The sequence below is a fragment of the Pseudophryne corroboree genome, chromosome 9, assembly GCF_028390025.1.
Source record: "Pseudophryne corroboree isolate aPseCor3 chromosome 9, aPseCor3.hap2, whole genome shotgun sequence".
In the NCBI taxonomy this organism is placed as follows: Eukaryota; Metazoa; Chordata; class Amphibia; order Anura; family Myobatrachidae; genus Pseudophryne; species Pseudophryne corroboree.
In genome coordinates this window covers 467,782,129-467,797,534 of record NC_086452.1, presented here as the reverse complement: position 1 = coordinate 467,797,534, position 15,406 = coordinate 467,782,129, and the positions used below count along the sequence as shown (strand labels likewise).

Below are 15,406 nucleotides of genomic sequence, written 5' to 3'. Positions count from 1 at the left end.
AATGTGAGGAAACGGAGGGCTGATGCCAGGATCTGGAGGGATAATGTGAGGATCCGTAGGGATAATGTGAGGATCCGGAGGAATAATGTGAGGAAACGGAGGGATAATGTGAGGAAACAGAGGGATAATGTGAGGAAACGGAGGGATAATGTGAGGATCCGGAGGGATAATGTGAGGATCCGGAGGGATAATGTGAGGATCCGGAGGGATAATGTGAGGATCTTGAGGGATAATGTGAGGATCCGGAGGGATAATGTGAGGAAACTGAGGGCTAATGTGAGGATCCGGAGGGATAATGTGAGGAAACGGAGGGATAATGTGAGGATCTGGAGAGATAATGTGAGGATCCGGAGGGATAATGTGAGGATCCGGAGGGATAATGTGAGGAAACAGAGGGATAATGTGTGGAAACGGAGGGATAATGTGAGGATCCGGAGGGATAATGTGAGGAAACGGAGGGATAATGTGAGGAAACAGAGGGCTGATGCCAGGATCTGGAGGGATAATATGAGGTACCGGAGGGATAATGTGAGGATCCGGAGGAATAATGTGAGGAAACGGAGGGATAATGTGAGGAAAAAGAGGGATAATGTGAGGAAACGGAGGGCTTATGTGAGCATCCGGAGGGCTGATGCCAGGATCCGGAGGGCTGATGCCAGGATCCGGAGGGATAATGTGAGGATCCGGAGGGATAATGTGAGGAAAAGGAGGGCTGATACAAGAATCCACGTTTCTTCTTTTTTTTGTTTTTTACTTTTGTTGTCGTGAATTTTCCAGAGTCTGCAAGTCCATCCTGGTGAGCTGCATGCTGACAATTACCGACAATGCCGACCTGCACCGACCTACACAGCACTGTACAACACCAGAACTGGACTAACCCACCAAGTAAATGCATTGGGTATAGGTAGGGACGGCTTCCCCTTGACCCAGAGGCCATGTGCACCTCACACCCTGCAGCCATTATGGATGCGCCACTGGGGCCGCCCCAGTGCCAAATGCAGGATTTCTAGAGGGGGGTTTCCAAATGCAGTCCATAATCTCCCACTCTGTGGGACATTGAAGCAAGTGCGGGGGTCTGGGAGAGCGGTAGAAGAACCTAGTAACGACCCTGGATATTAATGTAAACACTATTCTTTTTATACACTGGATAGTGCATGGAATACAGTATTAATATTTAACACAATATAGGTGGTCTATAGTATAGGCTGTATCAAACATATTTAAATAATGAAAAAATACACAAACATAATAGAACCAGTACTGCATTTTCTAAGCACACATTCTCCCACCTCATGGTAAGGCTCTTGTCTCTTCTTCCTGGCAGCTGCTCTCTGGTCCAGTGCACTGATTGAGTGCTCAGATCCACACACACAGCAAACTTGGTAGAAGAAGCAGTTACTGGGCATGTGCAGCAGCTCCGCTCTGCCCCTTACACTGCATGATATGGTGGCAGCTCTAGTAATAGTATTATATACCATTGCTATTGTTGTCATAATTTGCGCCATATGACAAGAGAAGGGGGGTTTCCAAGCAACCGGAACCCCCCCTGCGTTTGCCTATGCGCCCTACGGTATGTAGCTACTATCGTCAATCAGAGCCTGATCTTACTGTTTGCTCAGCAGCTGCTCTATGGTCAGGTAAGCCCACAGTCTCTCTGTGAAGTCCCCGAAAATGTAACTCTGCTCTTTAGCCATATGTTCCTGTCCGTGTATGTGAGTCACCACTTCCATGGAGAACGGCTCTGACACCTGTGCGGAGAAGATCACATTAGCAGAGGTAGGACTGAATTAAGGGCCTAAATCAGACCTGATCGCAGCAGCAAATTTGTTAGCTAATGGGCAAAACCATGTGCACTGCAGGTGGGGCAGATGTAACATGTGCAGAGAGAGTTAGATTTGGGTGGGTTATTTTGTTTTTGTGCAGGGTAAATACTGGCTGCTTTATTTTTACACTGCAGTTTAGATATCAGTTTGAACATGCCACACCCAAATCTAACTCTCTCTGCACATGTTACATCTACCCTCCTGCAGTGCACATGGATTTTCTCATTTGCTAACAAATTTGCTGGAGCGATCAGATCTGAATTAGGCCCTAGGTTTGTTCTAATATAATTGTATAGGATTAAATATCACTGAACTTCCCAATTTATTTCATTAGAAAATAATGCACAAGATTGATAAAGTTTATTCATTTTCTTGACAGCACCAAACGTTTATCCTCCAGACGTCGTTGTTACGATTTCTGTCTAGAGGGACCATGCAGCCAGTGGACGAATCACTCCATTTGTACAATGGAGCAAATGTATTCACCGACCACTTTTGTCAGCGCCATCCTGCATGTCCTCTTAGCACAGCGACGCAGGTTGTCTCAGCGCTGAGATACATTAGAGAGTCACGGGAGAGGTGGTACGATTACTCGCCTCTCCGGTCATCTCTCCGTCATGCCATATGGAACTGTTCCCAGGATTCACACCATGCTTACCAATGCTGCCGGAAGCTGCGGGAGACTCCCGGTTTTTGTGGTAGTCCCCCGCACCCCTCAGAATAGTGGGTTAATCTCCAGTTTCCCGCACAGAATTTGTCCGTACGTGCCCCTAAGCCCTATCCCAACCCCACTACACAGCACAATGGATTCCCCACTGTCACCCCAGTTCTATTGATAGACCATGAGGGGTATTCAATTAGCAACAACAATTTCAGAGCTATTGAATTAACCATCCCCCCCCCCCCCCCCCCTGCGTATTCAATTGCGGGCTTTTTTTCGTCCATTTTTAAGGAATTTTCACTTTGTTTTTTTTAGTGAAAAGGCATTGGAGAAAAATGCCTCAAAATCGGCGAAAACAGCCTGCGCTTTCGCCGGCGCAAGTTTAAAAACATGCGAATTCGCCAAGGCACATGTTTATTCGCTCCTGCTGAATTTTTTGCCCCCAAAAAAAGTGAAAAGTGCCATTCTAATTGAATAATGTCTACAGAATTTGTAAATACAGTGCGGAATGGTAACGGAAAAAGCGTAACGTAAATGTCGTACAGCTGATGTTTCGCAAATTGCAGGAAGAGCCTTTTCCACCAGAGAATAGTACAGGTTTGAGGTCGCTGGCCTGAAAAGCTCACAGTGTTACTAGATGAGGCGCATCAGCGATTGCAATGCGACAAGTAATAAAATTCAGGATACAAGGACACGTGCGCGGGTTGGCAGTGACACCTCTGCAGTCAGGAATTGCTGCAGCTGCAGTGTTAGTAATTTAACGGGTGCAGTTTCAAGTTGGAATTCCCTTTTTCAGGGACACATTTAGAGGCAAATATATGGAAATGTCAAATTCCAGCTTTAAATAAAAAATGACCATACATTCTACACATATGTATTGCTGTGTGCGAGCAATCAGTCGTCACTGCGCTGGGAAACCGCTACTGCGCAAATGTCGCTGTTCTCCCGCTGACCACCGATACTCACACCTTGTGCGGTGACCTGCCCTGTTAAAATGTCCACGTCGTTATTTTCCAAATATCCGGCGACAATTATTTCTGATCCCTGGTAGTAATGTCTGAAGTTGTTCTGGGTTAATGCGCTGATAGAAAAATCGGGATATTGTAGGGAAACGTCCAGGAGCACAGGGAACGCAACTTCTTTGTAGAAATTCTGCAGGGTGAAGAAAAAGAGTTTTGCAAGTTAATGAGGGAAATTGTGGACAGTGAGGGTTATTCAGGGTTATTGCTTCCCGGAGCAAGATCTGCATCCATCTACTCACACCCTGGGGGCCGCTTGGATCCTGTTTTATCTCTGAGGTACTGTATCGTCTCTCGATAAACACCCCTGACGCGTGTCTATAGTCCTGCGAGCACCTGACAACCAGTGAACCCAACTCTACATCCCTAATGAGGTGCAGCACTTATCATTTGTCCTTAAAATGCTGGCAAATCATGAAAATCTATATAATAAAATCGACTGCTGATACAAATGATGTCATCACATGTAATGACAGCTGGTCTGTACTCTGACACCGCCCACTTGTGTCAGAGATACACAGGAGAGAATGAGGGGGCTGTGATAGAGAGAGACAGTGTTGGAGGGAGAAGGAGAGGTGGGGAGAAAGTGTTGGAGGGTGAGGAGAAAGTGTTGGAGGGTGAGGAGAAAGAGAGAGAGAGTGTGGAGAAAGAAAACATAATAAAAAAAGGATAAAAGCCAGACACCGCCAAGCATTCTAGATAATATGTATGTAAAAATTGAGAATGTAACATAATAATTAGCTTTACAACTATAGACATCATGCTTGGGACATATCCTTAAAGCTGAAATGTAATCGTCCATTAAGTCCGTTCACATTGGGTTAATCACACTCTGCTCCTCTGCTTGAAATATCACTTCGCATTTTTTTTCTAGTCTTTAATTTTTATATAAATGTATTAGTTCTTTTCCACTTTGCGTAGAAGCGATATGTCTAAAATATTATTGGGTGTTGCTACTGTAAAATGCAGCTCAGAATCAGTAATGCATCCCCTGAAGAAATTCATAGTGGACGAAACGCGTTGGATCTGTTTGCACTTTGCATATACGCAGACGGTCGAGAATCTAAAGCAGGTGTGCAAGTGCTGAGCCCAGGTGGAGACATCTCTCGCAGTGGAGCCTGGTCACGGAGTAGGTGGTTTGAGGTGTTACATTTGCCTAGCGCAGTCGCACAGAATGGCTTATATCACCATCCTACCTGCAGTTGTAACGCAGAGTCGGAATCCTCATAGATACGCCTCGCGAAACCTCCATTCTCCAAGGACATTTTCTCCAAGAAATTATAATCTACATCTGAGCCAAATCCCAAACTATATAACGTTGCCTGGCCGTTCACTTCTTGTTTCACATTTCTCATTATTGTTTCTATGTTAGTGACACCTGTCAGAAAAAACAGACGTAAAGAAATAAAATAAAATTGTAATAGGCATGTAATAAAATGCAATAAAGTGTATAATACAAGAAGCCAGATGCATCATCGCTTGGAAAGTGATAAAATGGAGGGTGAAAAAGTACCAGCCAATCAGCTCCTAACTGACATTTTTCAAACACAGCCTGTGACATGGCAGTTAGGAGCTGATTGGCTGATACTTTTTCACTCTCCATTTTATCACTTTCCAAGCAATGCTGCATCTAGCCCAGGGGTGGGAACCTTTTGTCTACCGAGGGCCATTTGGATATTTATAAAATCCTTCGGGGGCCATACAAGTCTGCCCCCACGCGCGCCCAAAAATGGGTGTGGCCAGTTAAAATGGGACGTGATACACATATGCCCCCAATGGTGCAGTGCCAGATCCACAATTGCCCCCACAGTGCCAGGTATACAAATGCCCCTCACAGTGCCAGGTATACAGATGCCCCTCACAGTGCCAGGTATACAGTTGTCCCCACAGTGCCAGGTATACAGATGCCCCCACAGTGCCAGGTATACAAATGCCCTTCACAGTGCCAGGTATACGAATACCCCCACAGTGCCAGGTATACAGATGTCCCCACAGTGCCAGGTATACAGATGCCCCCACAGTGCCAGGTATACAGATGTCCCCACAGTGCCAGGTATACAGATGTCCCCACAGTGCCAGGTATACAGATGCCCCCACAGTGCCAGGTATACAAATGCCCTTCACAGTGCCAGGTATACAAATACCCCCACAGTGCCAGGTATACAGATGTCTCCACAGTGCCAGGTATACAGATGTCCCCACAGTGCCAGGTATACAGATGCCCCCACAGTGCCAGGTATACAGATGTCCCCACAGTGCCAGGTATACAGATGCCCTCACAGTGCCAGGTATACAAATGCCCCCACAGTGCCTGGTATACAGATGCCCCCACAGTGCCAGGTATACAAATGCCCCCACAGTGCCAGGTATACAAATGCCCCCACAGTGCCAGGTATACAGATGCCCCCACAGTGCCAGGTATAAAGATGTCCCCACAGTGCCAGGTATACAGATGCCCCCACAGTGCCAGGTATACTGATGTCCCCACAGTGCCAGGTATACAAATGCCCCTCACAGTGCCAGGCATACAGATGTACCAACAGTGCCAGGTATACAGATGCCCCCACAGTGCCAGGTATACAAATGCCCCCACAGTGCCAGGTATACAGATGCCCCCACAGTGCCAGGTATACAGATGCCCCCACAGTGCCAGGTATACAGATGTCCCCACAGTGCCAGGTATACAAACCCTCCCCTCCCCCCCCCCCTTCCCCGTGCTGCTTACCGCTCATTTCGGCGGGACATGGAGGAAAGCGCGGCTATGTTGGGCGGCGGCGTGTAAGACTTGAAACCAGCCGCCGGTTCGAGAGCCAATCAGAGCTCGCGGACCGGCAGCCACGGCTCCTGATTGGCTGCCGGTCCGCGAGCTCTGATTGGCTCACGAACCGGCGGCTGGTTTCAAGTCCTACATGCCGCCGCCGCCACCCGACAATAGCCGCGCTCTCCTCCGTGTGCTGACAGCTGAGACACGCTGCCGCCGGACTGAGCAGCGGCGTGTCTCATTGAGAGGAGCGGGTGGGCCGGACCAAACGGCTTCACGGGACGGAGGTTCCCCACCCCTGATCTAGCCCATAAGGAAAGACAAGCAAAAAAAACAACAGTTTTGTTTGTTTGTTTGTTTTACTAATAAAAGTTTAAATACAAAAGTGTAAAGTTAAAGCAGTAATAATTACCCTTTACATTGGCTTGTTTTTTCAGGCTGCTATTAAATAGTGACTTTTCTGGAGTTTCTCGGAGCATCATGTGACTACCATGGCAACCACAGTAACATGGCACATGATTTTGTGAGCTGGAAGGTTATGGAACACCCCTTTGAGCTCTGTTTTCATTGTGACATCCTTCTCTATATCCTCTCCCTTATACTGTCCCATGACAGGCTTAGTGTTGTGTATGTGATTGGCAGCCATACTTGTTTTCCTTCCAGAGAGAATTTGAAAATGAAATAATGATTTGGAGGGTCCCCATTGTGTTGCTATTGTTGAAATCTTTCCCAATTGCTCTCTGATGTAAAATAGAACAATGCAACTGCTGAGTAATAATAACGGCCCACCTAAACCTTCTCAGCTTCCCTTCAAGTTTCATAGAAATGAATGACATAATTTTATAAAAGTGTTCGGCCCACAAACGCATCTGTAATTACGTTTTATAGCTGGAACACGGCTGTGAAACATTATCATTAGATAGGGAAAGTTTCATTACTGACCTTTAAAAAGATTGTGGCTTAGCACACAGTACAATAACACCACTGCACGATGAGCTTCATTCAGCACAGATTGCAATTGCGACTGAACGCCATCGCGATCGAAAATCTGCAAAGACCTCTAGTCAAACCCACAATCCGCAATTATACAACCCCGTCGCAAATCTAGCTCACTCCCACTGCACGTACAGCTACAAACGCAACATAGCGCACATTCACTCAATAATCTGAGAATAAACGCATCTCTTATACATCGATGTCACCACAAAACCATGTACTGTATACTGTATTCCTTTATAAATGATTTGTACATTAATAATGTAGCTATGTTAAAATATGGCGTACAGAAATCATATTGCAGTCGTGCTGGGATGGTGCGCTTCTTGTCAGAGTAATGTTAGGCAGGCATTAAGGGGCATGGCGCACACAATACATACATGTAACATGTTTAAGTAACATGTGCTGCTTACAACAGTAATAAGTTATGCACAACACTCTGCTGTGACGAGCACACACATGACACATACATACATACATAAGGAAAAGTGTTATTTTGTCATAGCGTTTGTAATTCCTGCAGTCTGTTTTGCATATATTGCGATTATGCGACACACCGCGCATTGCAGAAGCTGCGTACCCATCCCACTGACACGTCTCCACCACTACTTTTTATCTTTGCTAAATGCAATCTCTACTCTGTTTGCAGATACCTAGGTAAGGACACGGAAACCAGACTTGGCGCGTGTGTTTTGTGTCTGGTTGCGTACTCATGCGCAGTGTGTCGATAATCACTCATTGCGCGATAATTTGCATTTGCAACTGATGCTGAATGAGGCCCTAGATCACCGCTCACCTTCGGTTGGGTCTCTGTCAGATAGGAATATTATAATTGAAGTACTTATTTCAGGTAGTAACTTATTGTCTCTCCCAACTTTCAGCATCTCCGCAGCAGATAATAAAGCTGAATTTATATTAGTACCTAAAATGACAAAATATTTACATAGGAAGGAATAGGTGCATAAACTACATAAATATAAACGTATATACTATATATATCTGTATACATATATGCAAATATAGGCCCTCATTCCGAGTTGTTCGCTCGTTATTTTTCTTCGCATCGCAGCGATTTTCCGCAAACTGCGCATGCGCAATGTTCGCATCGCGCCTGCGCCAAGTAAATTTGCTAAGAAGTTTGGTATTTTACTCACGGCTTAACGAAGAAATTTCTTCGTTCTGGTGATCGGAGTGTGATTGACAGGTAGTGGGTGTTTCTGGGCGGAAAAGTGGCCGTTTTATGGGAGTGTGTGAAAAAACGCTGCAGTTTCTGGGAAAAACGCGGGAGTGGCTGGAGAAACGGGGGAGTGTCTGGGCGAACGCTGGGTGTGTTTGTGACGTCAAACCAGGAACGAAAAGGACAGAACTGATCGCAGTGGCAGAGTAAGTATCGAGCTACTCGGAAACTGCAAAGAAATTTCTGATCGCTATTCTCTTCGGTATTTTGCGAATCTTTCGTTCGCTAATCTGCAAAGCTAAGATTCACTCCCAGTAGGCGGCGGCTTAGCGTGTGCAAAGCTGCTAAAAGCAGCTAGCGAGCGAACAACTCGGAATGAGGGCCATATAACAAAAAGTGTGCCCTAGGAAAAGACAGTAGTAAAATTGTAGCATTCTGAAGCATATATGTACTACTTCCAGTACCATGACTCAGAGAGTAGGTCCAAATGCGCCAGACATGATGGCAAAATTTGTATTATCATGGATAACACTAAATTGTTTCCTTACTTCCTCTTGCGCTGATCTGAGCTACAAACTCTTTGGCACTCTTGATATTGTCAGGTACAGCCTTAACCAGATTATTCTTCCATTTAACAACTTCGCCGTTGAATTTTAGAATCCCAATATGATCTTCCTCTGGTAAATCTTCTAGGATTTTTGTAAAGGCTTCAAATGTCTAAATATAAAAACAGCACGTACGATAATAATCCTATAGCGATCCGATATGTACACACAGCACCGGTCACCTATACCTGGGGGATTATCTGTTTCAGTGACTGCACATTTCACAAACTCAAAATTCCTAATGAAAAAAAATGACATGGAAGTGCACAACCGCAGATAGCGTCTGCGCAATTCCATCCAAACATGAATTGGGCCGCGAGTGCGATTGGCACCACACGTACAGTAGAAGTTTATAAGACTGCACCATAACTTTTGCAGGAAATGTGCTACATGGTGCGTCAATGAACTGTAATACGGAACAATGATAAATCCCACAGATTTCACGCGTTACCTGTTGAATTTTGCGCCCCTTCGTAGACCCACTGCAGTCAATAACAAAAATCACATTCTTGGGAACCTTCTGAAGACTGGCGGGCGCAAAGTAGTGCACGAAGTATCCATTGACAATCTGTGGATGAGAAACGTCATTATTACCAGAAATATAAGGATACTAAGGAACAACGAGCAAGTTACTACAATGATTCGGATAATGGGTCATCAAGAATCCACCCAAAAATCTAAATAAGAATATGGGGTCTGATTCAAAATTGAACGCAGATCTTTCGCTCACTGTGCATGCGTCCGCAACCATCGAGCGATTCAGAGACGGACGAACCACAGTCGTATCTCCACTTGCAAGTGAGTGGGTGTTTCTGGGCGGTAATCGGGCATCCGCGTATAGGAGGTGGGCATGTGGGTGGAACAAGAGGTTATGCAGGGATCAGTTGGATGTGGCCATATCCAGTGTCGGACTGGCCCACAGAGGTACTGGGGTAACCCCCGGTGATCCCCAATGCCTCGAGGCCCACCCCTTCCTCTAGGGATCAGGTTTCAGACTGGGCACGTGAATTATACATTATACATACAGTATCATACCTCCCAACATTTGGGGGCTTTAAGTCGGGACTCCAGATGCGGCGCCACAAGAAGGCGTGGCCTACTGAAAAGGGATGTGGCTTCACGTGAATGGCGCGATCTCGAGCCATGCCTCCAATTTTCGTCACAGTGAGGGCACGGCCAGTGCTCTGTGAGCTGCTGGCCATGCCCCCAGTCCCTCTGGCTCAGTGGAATAGACGGTGTGCGCATGGCATCTATTCACCGCTACTCCGCTCTGAACTGAGCAGAGCAGTGAGTGATAGGGATCCTCCCAACTGCCCCCCCTTACCGCGGGACACTGCGGACCGTGGGAGGGACAGACCCAAAAAATGGAACTGTACCACGAAAATCAGGACAGTTGGGAGGTATGCAGTATGTTACTTTAGGGAGTATTTTCTACAGTGCATTGCTTTTATTAATCTGGTACATTATCATGCATGCACTAGCAGTATTTACTATATATATTTATCATGGGGCCCAGACCATGCGCTCTCTAATAGTTATAAAGTCTCTGTGGTGACTGGCCACACCCCCTCTGGAGAGTGGCCACACCCCTAAACATGGGCCCCTACCACTGAATCCCCCGGTAGGCCCTTCATGTCCCAGTCCGACACTGGTCGTATCAGAATACAGCTGGAAATCCGCAGTTATAGTCAAACACGGAAATTGCCAGCGTTTTACAAGCAACTGCGAATCATTCCCATAAAAACTGAGTATAAAATATAACATTTTTGACGTTCCAAATACTGCTACTTCCCGCACTCAGTGGGGAGATTTATCAAATCCTGGAGAGAGATAAAGTACTAACCAATCAGCTCCTGACATTTTACAGGCTGTGCTAGAAACATGACAGTTAGAAGCTCCACTTTATCTCTCTCTGGACGGGATGTACTAAAGAAGAAAAAAAACTAGTTTTCGGGGGGTTTTACCACATTTCCAAATGTACTAAAGTCCAGACACCGAGGCTTCGATGCAGAGTGTAATGGCAGCTATATGATAGAGTATATCGGGCGTCATTCCGAGTTGATCGCTAGATGCCGTTGTTCGCAGCGCAGCGATCAGGCTATAAATTGGCATTTCTGCGGATGCGGATGCACCGCAATGCGCAGACGCGTCGTATGGGTACAATGAGTATCGTGGGTTTGCACAGAGTGTAGTGATGTGCACCGGAAATTTTTCGGGTTTTGTGTTTTGGTTTTGGATTCGGATCCACGGCCGTGTTTTGGATTCGGACGCGTTTTGGCAAAACCTCCCTGAAAATTTTTTGTCGGATTCGGGTGTGTTTTGGATTCGGGTGTTTTTTTACAAAAAACCCTCAAAAACAGCTTAAATCATAGAATTTGGGGGTCATTTTGATCCCATAGTATTATTAACCTCAATAACCATAATTTACACTAATTTTCAGTCTATTCTGAACACCTCACACCTCACAATATTATTTTTAGTCCTAAAATTTGCACCGAGGTCGCTGGATGGCTAAGCTAAGCGACACAAGTGGCCGACACAAACACCTGGCCCATCTAGGAGTGGCACTGCAGTGTCAGGCAGGATGGCACTTCAAAAAAATAGTCCCCAAACAGCACATGATGCAAAGAAAAAAAGAGGCGCACCAAGGTCGCTGTGTGACTAAGCTAAGCGACACAAGTGGCCGACACAAAACACCTGGCCCATCTAGGAGTGGCACTGTAGTGTCAGACAGGATGGCACTTCAAAAAAATAGTCCCCAAACAGCACATGATGCAAAGAAAAAAAGAGGCGCAATGAGGTAGCTGTGTGACTAAGCTAAGCGACCCAAGTGGCCGACACAAACACCTGGCCCATCTAGGAGTGGCACTGCAGTGTCAGGCAGGATGGCACTTCAAAACAATAGTCCCCAAACAGCACATGATGCAAAGAAAAAAAGAGGCGCACCAAGGTCGCTGTGTGACTAAGCTAAGCGACACAAGTGGCCGACACAAACACCTGGCCCATCTAGGAGTGGCACTGCAGTGTCAGGCAGGATGGCACTTCAAAAAAATAGTCCCCAAACAGTACATGATGCAAAGAAAAAAAGAGGCGCACCAAGGTCGCAGTGTGACTAAGCTAAGCGACCCAAGTGGCCGACACAAACACCTGGCCCATCTAGGAGTGGCACTGCAGTGTCAGGCAGGATGGCACTTCAAAAAAATTGTCACCAAACAGCACATGATGCAAAGAAAAAAAAGAGGCGCAATGAGGTAGCTGTGTGACTAAGCTAAGCGACCCAAGTGGCCGACACAAACACCTGGCCCATCTAGGAGTGGCACTGTAGTGTCAGGCAAGATGGCACTTCAAAAAAATAGTCCCCAAACAGCACATGATGCAAAGAAAAAAAGAGGCGCACCAAGGTCGCTGTGTGACTAAGTTAAGCGACCCAAGTGGCCGACACAAACACCTGGCCCATCTAGGAGTGGCACTGCAGTTTTCTAGCGAGAGGATGAGTGCTTCCATCCTCATGTGAATCTGAACCACTAGCCATGAACATAGGCCAGGGCCTCAGCCGTTCCTTGCCACTCCGTGCCGTAAATGGCATATTGGCAAGTTTACGCTTCTCATCAGACGCTTTCAATTTTGATTTTTGGGTCATTTTACTGAACTTTTGTTTTTTGGATTTTACATGCTCACTACTATGACATTGGGCATCGGCCTTGGCAGACGACGTTGATGGCATTTCATCGTCTCGGCCATGACTAGTGGCAGCAGCTTCAGCATGAGGTGGAAGTGGATCTTGTTCTTTCCCTATTTTAACCTCCACATTATTGTTCTCCATTTTTTAATGTGTGGAATTATATGCCAGTAACTATCAATAGCAATGGCCTACTACTATATATACTGCGCACAACTGAAATGCACCACAGGTATGGATGGATAGTATACTTGACGACACAGAGGTAGGTAGAGCAGTGGCCTTCCGTACCGTACTGCTATATATACTGGTGGTCACTGTCAGCAAACTGCAAAACTAAAATGCACCACAGGTATAGAATCTAGATTGATAGTATACTTGACGACACAGAGGTAGGTAGAGCAGTGGCCTTCCGTACCGTACTGCTATATATACTGGTGGTCACTGTCAGCAAACTGCAAAACTAAAATGCACCACAGGTATAGAATCTAGATGGATAGTATACTTGACGACACAGAGGTAGGTAGAGCAGTGGCCTTCCGTACCGTACTGCTATATATACTGGTGGTCACTGTCAGCAAACTGCAAAACTAAAATGCACCACAGGTATAGAATCTAGATGGATAGTATACTTGATGACACAGAGGTAGGTAGAGCAGTGGCCTTCCGTACCGTACTGCTATATATACTGGTGGTCACTGTCAGCAAAACTCTGCACTGTACTCCTCCTATATAATTCTGCAGGTCCCCAGTCCCCACAATAAAGCATTGTGAGCACAGATATATGCAGCAAACTGAGCACAGATATGGAGCGTTTTTCAGGCAGACAACGTATAATACTGGTGGTCACTGGTCAGCAAAACTCTGCACTGTACTCCTCCTATAAAATACTGCTGGTCCCCAGTCCCCACAATAAAGCCGTGTGAGCACAGATATATGCAGCACACTGAGCACAGATATGGAGCGTTTTTCAGGCAGACAACGTATAATACTGGTGGTCACTGGTCAGCAAAACTCTGCACTGTACTCCTCCTATATAATACTACTGGTCCCCAGTCCCCACAATAAAGCAGTGTGAGCACAGATATATGCAGCACACTGAGCACAGATATGGAGCGTTTTTCAGGCGGACAACGTATAATACTGGTGGTCACTGGTCAGCAAAACTCTGCACTGTACTCCTCCTATATAATACTGCAGGTCCCCAGTCCCCACAATAAAGCAGTGTGAGCACAGATATATGCAGCACACTGAGCACAGATATGGAGCGTTTTTCAGACAGAGAACGGATAAAAGTGGTGGTCACTGATCAGCAAAACTCTGCACTGTACTCCTATATAATACTGGTGGTCCCCAGTCCCCACAATTAAGCAATAAGCACAAATATTTGCATCAACATTAATAAACGGAGAGGACGCCAGCCACGTCCTCTCCCTAACATTTCCAATGCACGAGTGAAAATGGCGGCGACGTGCGGCTGCTTATATAGGATCCGAATCTCGCGAGAATCCGACAGCAGGATGATGACGTTCGAGCGCGCTCGGGTTAACCGAGCCATACGGGAGAATCCGAGTATGCCGCGGACCCGTGTAAAATCGGTGAAGTTCGGGGGGGTTCGGTTTCCGAGGAACCGAACCCGCTCATCACTAACAGAGTGTAACGAACATTCCAGTCGCACGGCCGAATGCAGGAAGATTGATAGGAAGGGGGCATTTCTGGGTGTAAACTGACCGTTTTCAGGGAGTGCTTAGAAAAACACAGGCGTGGCAGAAAAAACGCAGGCGTGGCTGGGTGTTCGCTGGGCGGGTGTGTGACGTCAAACGCCGTCCCTCCGTCATTAGAATCAACGCACACGAAGAGTAACTACAGGGCTGGTCTTGTTTTGCACAAAATGATTTGGAGGCGCTCTGCTGCACAAGCGTTCGCACTTCTGCAACGTGAAAATACACTCCCCAGTGGGCGGTGGCATAGCGTTTGCACGGCTGCTAAAAACTGCTAGCGAGCGATCAACTCGGAATGACCCCCAGAATCTGTCCTCTGTTACACATCTACTGCAGCCACTACATTGCACAATGGGGGTAATTCCAAGTTGATCGCAGCAGGACATTTTTTAGCAGTTGGGCAAAACCATGTGCACTGCAGGGGGGGCAGATATAACGTGCAGAGAGTTAGATTTGGGTGGGGTGTGTTCAATCTGCAATCTAATTTGCAGTGTAAAAATAAAGCAGCCAGTATTTACCCTGCACAGAAACAAAATAACCCACCCAAATCTAACTCTCTCTGCACATGTTATATCTGCCCCCCCTGCAGTGCACATGGTTTTGCCCAACTGCTAACAAAATTCCTGCTGCAATCAACTTGGAATTACCCCCAATGTGGTGATACCCCAAAGGCGGCTGCAGAGATAGTGAAAGAGACATGGGGCGCACTGGGACCCTGCATGCACCGGCTTAAGGCTGACCATCTTCAGGACCCAGCGGACACCCATTGAAGCAGATCCGTCGGTCCTTTTTCGTAGGGAAACAGGAGGCTGTCAGGGGGCGGAGCTTGTGAGGGCGCCAAGACAGGAAACACTGGCTGCATGAGGCTGCAGGAGACATTAGCTGTGTGTGGCTGCTGAGACACAGAGCGGAGCTGGCTGTGGGGACGCTGAGGCAGCGGGGGTGATCAATGCAGAGTACAAGG

The 15,406-nt window shown here is 46.6% G+C and overlaps 1 protein-coding gene across 4 annotated transcripts in view; it reads right to left on the bottom strand.

Moving 5' to 3' along the window:
• The window catches only part of LOC134958617 (inter-alpha-trypsin inhibitor heavy chain H3-like), a 167,777-nt gene that overhangs the window by 103,997 nt on the left and 48,374 nt on the right, over positions 1-15,406 (bottom strand). For all 4 annotated transcript variants that reach the window (XM_063941325.1, XM_063941326.1, XM_063941327.1 and 1 more), the window contains exons 7-12: positions 9,494-9,610; positions 8,986-9,154; positions 8,057-8,182; positions 4,700-4,881; positions 3,451-3,636; positions 1,609-1,748 (exon numbers count right to left, since the gene is read on the bottom strand). In XM_063941325.1, the coding sequence (XP_063797395.1) occupies positions 1,609-1,748; positions 3,451-3,636; positions 4,700-4,881; positions 8,057-8,182; positions 8,986-9,154; positions 9,494-9,610 (920 nt within the window). The remainder of the gene's footprint in view (positions 1-1,608; positions 1,749-3,450; positions 3,637-4,699; positions 4,882-8,056; positions 8,183-8,985; positions 9,155-9,493; positions 9,611-15,406) is intronic.